The sequence below is a fragment of the Gekko japonicus genome, unplaced genomic scaffold (genome assembly GCF_001447785.1).
Source record: "Gekko japonicus isolate JY-2015 unplaced genomic scaffold, Gekko_japonicus_V1.1 scaffold59, whole genome shotgun sequence".
Classification (NCBI taxonomy): domain Eukaryota; kingdom Metazoa; phylum Chordata; class Lepidosauria; order Squamata; family Gekkonidae; genus Gekko; species Gekko japonicus.
Genome location: NW_015169174.1, coordinates 548,118 through 556,172, shown reverse-complemented (window position 1 = coordinate 556,172; position 8,055 = coordinate 548,118). Strand labels below are relative to the sequence as shown.

The 8,055-nt window shown below is 44.5% G+C and overlaps 1 protein-coding gene across 1 annotated transcript in view; it reads left to right on the top strand.

The window, feature by feature from the left end:
* The window catches only part of HOGA1 (4-hydroxy-2-oxoglutarate aldolase 1), a 10,900-nt gene that overhangs the window by 1,318 nt on the left and 1,527 nt on the right, over positions 1–8,055 (top strand). The window contains exons 2-6 of the mRNA XM_015415953.1: positions 915–1,043; positions 1,285–1,412; positions 4,358–4,492; positions 5,947–6,043; positions 6,308–6,441. Coding sequence (XP_015271439.1) covers positions 915–1,043; positions 1,285–1,412; positions 4,358–4,492; positions 5,947–6,043; positions 6,308–6,441 — 623 coding nt within the window. The remainder of the gene's footprint in view (positions 1–914; positions 1,044–1,284; positions 1,413–4,357; positions 4,493–5,946; positions 6,044–6,307; positions 6,442–8,055) is intronic.

Here is an 8,055-nt window from a genome sequence, read left to right as displayed (position 1 = left end):
CCCTACACACCATAAGGTATCACTGTAGGTATTTGTCAGACAAGGGAGGACAAACACACCATCTCGGGACGGGGTGTGTGTGCCTAGGATGGCCTCTGGCACCGGGTGGGATTTCTGATGGTACAAAAATCGGTGGCTATGAGCCACAAGGTACAAATAGGGCAAGGGATGCTCTGTCTTCTTGCTGCTTGGGGGGGGGCAACAGTGGGAGGTCTTCTAGTGTCCTGGCCCCACTGCTGGACCTCCTGATGGCCCCTGGTATTTTTGACCACTGTGTGACACAGAGTGTTGGACTGGATGGGCCTTTGGCCTGATCCAACATTGGCTCCTCTTATGTTCTTATGTTCATCTAGTAGAATAATCTTCAGAGGCAGTGTTGCTGCTTCTACTAGATCAGTGGCTTTTAAAGCTAGAAAAATGGAGCTTTGCTGTGTTGATTCTCACAACTGGATCCTTTCCAGCAATTAGAAGGCTGAGCTAGCAACTAAACTGTCTTCAAGGATACCCATGGCTGCCTGCCTGGACTTTGGGCCCATTTACTGCTCTGCAGGAGATATACAGTTAGGGGGAGGAACTGGTCTACAAGATCTCTTCCCTGCCCCCAAATCATGCCCTTTTAGTCTTCAGTTGTCCCTTCCCTTAAGCGTCCTTGGCCACCCCTTCTCCACATTTGGTTTCTGCCTTTTCCTGACAGGGTTCCTTTCCTCAGTAACAGTTGTATGCAGATCAAGTAGCAATACCGCTTCTGGATGGGTACAGCCACATGCCAGCACCCAGGAGCACCATAGCTGCACAGCTAAGCAGCAGATCTTGCCTTCAGCTGTCCTCCTGGCACTGTGGCTGCACCCATTCTGGTGGCTCAGTGTCACGACAGGGACCTCGACGCACGCAAGAATGGCATCTATTTTTTGCAGGTTTTGTGGTGCAGGGCTCCACTGGAGAGGCTCCCTACTTGACACAGCAGGAACGTCTGGAGGTGGTGAGACGGCTGCGGCAAGCTGTGCCCAAGGAAAAATTGCTGCTTGTTGGGTCTGGATATGAAAGTGAGCAGTGTGCAGGGTGGGCCAGGGATTATCAGCCTCTAGTTGCACCAGCCCTGAAGGCAGCTTCTAGAGTTGAGAGCTAATCCTGGGTGCATCTTGTGTGCATGGGGCCTAATTCTACTTCTGGTGCATGGCTCCTAATCGGACAGGGCCCATTTAAACTCAATAGGCCCTTCAAACCCTCACCCTCATGAGACCCTTGTAATTGATCTTGGATAAAACCTCCTTCCTCTTCCCCCAGCAACTCGGGGCACTATTGAGATGACAGCACAAGTGGCTGACAAAGGGGCTGATGCTGCTCTTCTGGTGACTCCGTGCTATTACAGGGGGAGCATGACCAGTGCTGCCTTGATCCGTCATTACACAGAGGTGAAGAATGGGAAGAGTCAATGCTGGTAGTGGGACCTGGGATTTGAGAGGAAGTGGCTAAGGGTGCTGAGGAGGTTGTTTATTGATATGTCATTGGAGGCTGGTTGTTTATGTAAGTATGCGTGTATGTCAAGCAAAATAGAAAGGCTGCAAATAAATGCCTTTAATTTTTCTGAACTGCAGCTTCTATTTTGCAGCCTGAATTAACTGGGGTTTTATCAGAGACACCTGTGCTTGTTTAGTTTACAATACAGCTTCACCCAGCCAGAAAATGTGGGTTGACTAGAGAGCTGAATCCAGCATGAAATTAGGAAGGAGTGGATTTGATAACTGTCTGCCTTGAGCTTTAGATGTGATCATGTTTTCTCTTAACACAGTTATGATCCGTTTACAGGGTCTGGCTTCATGCTGTATGTTCGCTTGCTTTTTCTTTGACATCCACAACTATTAGGATAGGACCAACTGTAAACCATAATGAATGAATAAATAAATAAATACATGCATTGTTTCCTACAAGTACTGTTCCTTCTCATTCTGAAAAGTGAGGCTGATATTTAATTCATTTGGGGGGTGGGGCTTCGATTGCATGCCAACCAGAAGCCATTACTGGCTGCTCCCAGACCACTCGCTCTCAAATTAATTCTAATTGACTATTTCTAAACAAACCTGACCTAAAATATGCTGCCTAAAGCTTCTAAGGGTAAAAAGAATCAAAAGAATGCCAGGGGAGCTCCTTAAAGGATTTTTTTTACATTGGCTGAATTAGCCAATACCTCTTCAGTTTCTGCAGGAGATGAGGATACAAACACTGCTGACTCTCTCCTCACACCAAAGTTTTTATTAGAAGTGTTGGGAAGAAAATGTCAAGAGCCAATGCCAGATATGGTGGATATGATATCTCCTTTAGCTCCATGCATGGAGGAATTGGAGTCTCAATATAAACAAACCGCTCAAAAAGCAGAAGCAACATTAAAGAAAGTCGCCTCCCTGGAAAAAACACTTGGAACCACCTCTCAGGACAGTTGGTCTAGAGAAAAAATTATGATGTTGGAGTTTTGTATAAGAAATAAAAACCTAAAATTTTGCAGGTTTGATTCAAATGCTGAAGCAACAACTGACCTTTCCATTTTCATGGCATCCTAGCTGCTTCTTTAAAATTAGAGGAGGGAGTGACACCATTGAAACTGTGAGCTTACCAAGTAGATAAAACAACAGATTCCTCCAAGACTGCCCTTTCCGGTACAGACATAGTGGTAGAGCTGGCAGACTATCAGACTAAGGAAAATCTTGATGGAAGCACATCAGCAGAGCAGTTTGGATTTTCAAGGAATCAAAATGCTTGTATTTCCAGACCTTCCCCCCAAAATGCTTACGATTTGAAGAGACTTAAAACCTATTATCTCTAAACTTCAGGCAGCAGGTATAACATACCATTGGCTGCGGTCAGGTAAAATGTTTGTGAAATATCAGCAAACTCAATATATTGCATATGACTATCTTTCTGGATCAGCTTTATTATCTGCCTTAGGTTTGCCTCAGTTAGAGTAAGCTGAAACTCGAGCTGTAAAAAGGAAGATTCATTCACCGTTGACTCCTGTTGAAAGCAGCAAGCTTCATGTTTCTGAAGAAACAGAGTATGGTGAAATAGAGCTTGATGTGATGTAATTTTGTAATGTTCTATCACAATAACAAGCTACGTATTTATTAGCTCAATGTATATATAGTTTGGGGGGGCTGGGAGGCCCGGAGAGCAGACAGGTATGTGCTATCATATTGTAGGTCATCGGGTGGAGGAGAAGGCTCTCCCCTCGCCTACATTGTGGGCTCCTATAGACCTAAATGGTTTTCTGGGCTCCAAGATATACTGTATCGGTTAATTAACTATTAGTTTAAAACAAGAAGACAGAAGATGCTGGAGCTTAGGAAGCTAGTAATTATCAGGTATGTTTCAATGCATAATTAATGATCATTTTGAAAGAAGTAAAAAAAGAAGTTTATATAAAGAGATATAGATACAATGTAAGGAGATATAAATTGAACTGATATAATTTATCTTAAACACTAGATTATGCTATATATAATCTATGTACTTTTTTACTGGTTGTGAATAATATAGTTCTTTAATAAAAATATTTAATCCATCTGTACCCCGGCTTTCTCCCCAGTGGAGACCCAAAGCAGCTTACATTGTTCTCCATAAATTCTCTAGTTTATGAGGAATCACTAATAGGCAGTTAAAAATCCCCCAAAATTAAAGTACCCCTGTGGTACCTTCACACCATACCCTAGGAGACAATAACAGCACATCCTACTGTACTTTGCTGTGTTGAAAAATGGACACTCTGACCCCGTCACCAGTCAGAGGAACAAGGTTCGTATGATAATTCCACCACTTACATCCAAGCAAGACTAACAGTGAGGGAAAATCGACCTTGCTGAACTGTATATAAAAATCCATCTGTCAAGCTGATCTCTTTCCTCTTCACTCTGCTTTCCTTGTGTGTCTTGTCCTCTTAGTTTCTAATCTTGAGAGGCAGGAGCGGTCTCTCTTTGTGAATGTAAGCCACTTTGGGATACAATTTTCAGAAACTAGGATATAAATATAACAGGTACAAATATCATGCAGTCCAACAAAAATTTCACACTTCATTGTCCTGCATTCTCCTGAAGAGGAAACACACGAGATTCTTCTCAAAACAGACAATGTTGAACAATAAATGCAAAATAACAAACAGTGACTGTATTTGTAGGATCTGCTACATCAGGGGAATAGCTGGTGGAAGAATGAGATTTTACTGTGCTAAGGAAGAAGAGTTTGCAAATTTTCTTTGATAGCGCTTTCCAAAGAATAACTTGTTAGGAGCTTCTCATTTTATGTGTAAAGGGCATGGATTATTTCCTTCTAATGCTCATATGCTAGTACTGGATTCTTTTGTATCCCCCAGGTGGCTGACGCATCTCCAATCCCTGTGATACTGTACAGTGTCCCAGCCTTTACAGGTCTGGAGCTTCCCAGTGACGTGGTGCTCACCCTGGCACAGCACCCCAACATTGTGGGGATCAAGGACAGTGGTGGTAATGTGAGTGAAAGGTGGGAGGCATATGCTGAGCTCATGTGATGCTGCTGGGGGGGGGGTGTTAATTGTACCCTGGGATGATGATAGGCATTCCGGTTTGAGGACCTGCCAGCATTTGAGAGATGAAGGCTGGAGCTCATTTTATCTTAAGTAAGCAAATGGTTTGCTGGAGAGTCTAGAGACCTGCCAATTTCTCCTTCACTTCAGGTGTTCAAATATTAACTTTGAAGTAATAATTTCAAGCTGCCCAGAAGGGACATGTAAGGCAGAGTCAGATGAGAGCTTCCCACCCTCTAGGTGTAGCACTTGTGTATTTGGAAATGGCACTTGCCGTTTTATCTCTCTTGAGTCTTGTTGTTGACTACAAGTCTGTAGACTCTCCCCAGCCCACTCTGTCAGCTGTTGCCCTTCCAGTGCCTCTTCCCATTAAAAGCATTGATTAAATTTTTCCTCTCTTCTTACTGGAAGAGCATCACTGTTTATGTGTGGTTCCCAGATGATCTCTTGTCCAGGAACTCACCAAGCTGAGCATTAAAATATGACATCATTGTGTGACCCTAGGCCACAATCTACTTAGAATTGTGGGCCATCTACCCCCCCCCCCTTCTTCTTGCTTGATAGTATCTAATGCAGTCACAGTATTAAGTTGGTTAAGTAAACAAAAAGAGTTAAAGGGCCAAACGAGACATGGGGGCATCCTTGTGGCTACCATGAGGATGCTATCATTTTAAAGTGATTTAAAGGACAGTGCTTATCCCCCCCAGGCCTGTAGCTACAGTGGGGCATCTCAGGGCCCAGCCCCCTGACTTACCACCAAGGCCCCCTGACTTCCCATCCAGCCAGGTGCTCCTTTGGGGGGGGGTGCAGGAGGGTGTGTGTGGGGGGCCCCCTGACTTATTCAAAGGCCCCCTGAATTTAAAAATCCTGGCTACAGGCCTGATCCCCCCTGCCTTTTCAAGTGCTGAAACAGACAGAGCGTGCAGCTGTTTGGGCACTTGATAAGGTGTGGGGTGCACGGACGGATGACAAGTGTGCCTCTGCCTGCCCTGCTGCAGACCCAATCAGGATCAGGCCCTCACAGCATTTTTAAATCACTTTAAGATGGCGGTGGTGTCTTTGTGGTGGCCATAAGGATGTCCTATCGTTTAGACTGGCCCCCCAAAATCCCATCCTAGAACTTGACATATTTTTTTGACCAGACTAGTAGACTATGCGGGGCGGGGGGGGGGGGGGGGGGGAGAACCCTGAGAAACTTAAAAAGCAAGCTTCATACAAGGAAGGGGGCACAAGGCAACATCATACCATCGTTTCTACCATACCTGTCCAGTGATCATGCTTGCCCTGGCAGATGTCTTTATGTTTACTGCCCTGTCTATGCTCCCGGCATACTCCTGAAGATTGGCATCCCAGTACTCGCTCTCTCACTATCCCAGAAATTCCCCCTTTTCTTTCACCAGATTACCCGCTTGGGGCTGCTTGTCCATAAGACTCCGCATGAAGACTTCCAGGTACTGGCAGGATCAGCTGGTTTTCTGCTGGCCAGTTACACTGTAGGTAGGTGATATGACGAAATTTATCTCCATATGGGGCTATCCTGCAGAATGTAGATGGCTGTATTAGGAAGGAACAAACTAGGATGTGTTGGAATTTCTGAAGGAGGTGAGACAGAATTTCCTCTCCATAACATGCCTTCAATAGCATAGCACTGGTTTGAAGGCAGCTGAGTGAGAATATTGGGATTTGCTGCGGGGGGCAGGGCTGGGGTACAAAGATGTGTTCCCAGTGAATGGATGTTCTTTTTTATTGGATCTGCTCCAGGTGTCGTTGGAGGAATCTGTGCCCTTGCCAATGTGCTCGGTACACCTCTTTGCCAGCTTGAGAGTCTCTGCCGTGCCGGAAGTTGGGACAAGGCCCGTGAACTGCAGCACCGACTCATTGAGCCAAACCTAGCAGTAAGAGCCAGAGTACTGGGCGTGGAGGGGAGAGGGATGACTGACGTTGAAACACAGCTATTTTGCCAAACTACAGGAGGAAAGGGTTTGCTTCTGTGGGCAATGAGTTCTTCAGGGACTGAAACAAGGACAAGGGGCTCTTCCATGCTCTTGGAAGAACATCTCCTGTGAACTCAGCACTCCCTGCACCTACAGCTAGATCAGTGGTATGACCAAGCAATTCCCTAGAGGTGGGTGGGTGATCTCTTGGGTCACCTTCAACAGTTCTGAACTTTATCCCCTTTGATTTTTGAGACTCAGAAGATACTTCTGGGTAGCTTAGGCCATGATATTTTGAGGGTCCTTTGTAAAATATCTGGTTTGTTCTCAGCATTTTTTCAATTTTTGCACAAACATGATTTGCAATCATAGAATCATAGAGCTGGAAGGGAATGTGGTGCCCTTCTTATTGGGGGGGGACCTGTTTTTTCCTTTAATTCATACTCTGTGACATGCTTGCTTTTAGGGGAAACAGTTTTACCTTTTAATTCACACTTTGCATACATAAACTTGGTAGTTTCTGCTGCCACCAGGAATTTAAAATTCCAAATCTCTCTCCTTTGGTAGTGTAACCCAGGGTCTGGGCACTTCAGAGGACTATGTGGTCCTGAGGAAGTACTGTAATATTTAAACAAAAATGGATTTATTGAAATAAGAACAAAATAGGTTTCTGGAAAAAGGAACTTGTAAAATGTAACCAACAAGCTTGGTGTCACACCAGTCTCTCAGACACCAAAATTCCCTCTGACAGGATTCTCTCTCTCTCTCATATGTGTAGCCAAACCGGCTAAACTCTTTAACTTTTCCACACAAGATAAAACATTGGTCTAATCACAGTTTAGACACAGCTTGATTCATTTCCTTGTAGCCTCTCTCTCTCCACAGACTCTCTTTAAAGTTTTTCACACTTTACTCTCCAAAGACACAGAACGCTCTCTAAAGTCTGTCATCAAACACACACAGAGACAGAAATTCCTCTCAGAACATCTCCTCCCACACTTTCAGTCATCAACCAATCACAGCACACGCATCTCCCCCTATTGCCCTCCTTGCATTACTGCAGTCAAACTAACATTTAAAGGAACACACACACATCAAAACAAGGAATCATTACAGGGACCTCCAGCATCATCTAGTCCAACCCCCTGCACATGCAGGTAACCTCCCCCTCACACCCCCAGTGACCCCTGCTCCATGCCTAGAAGATGACAAAAAAAACCCCTCCAGGATCCCTGGCCAAACTGTCCTGGAAATTGCTTCCTGACCCCAAAGTGGTGATCAGCATTTCCCCGGGGGTGTAAGAAAGGACCACAAGAACTGAGCACTGATGCAATCATGAACACTTATTTTTTGCCATTCTATTTCATCTTCATTTTAAGAGTTAACAAAAAATAAAATAAAATCCCAGGCTTCTTCTTGAGCTATTCCACAATAAGGAAAGAACTGACTCAGTGGAAAGACATATACTTTCTATGTCTAAGGTCCCAGTTTCAAATTCTGACATCTATAATTAAAGGGTATCAGACAAAATAATGATGATGATGATGATGATGATGATAATAATAAATCTTTCCC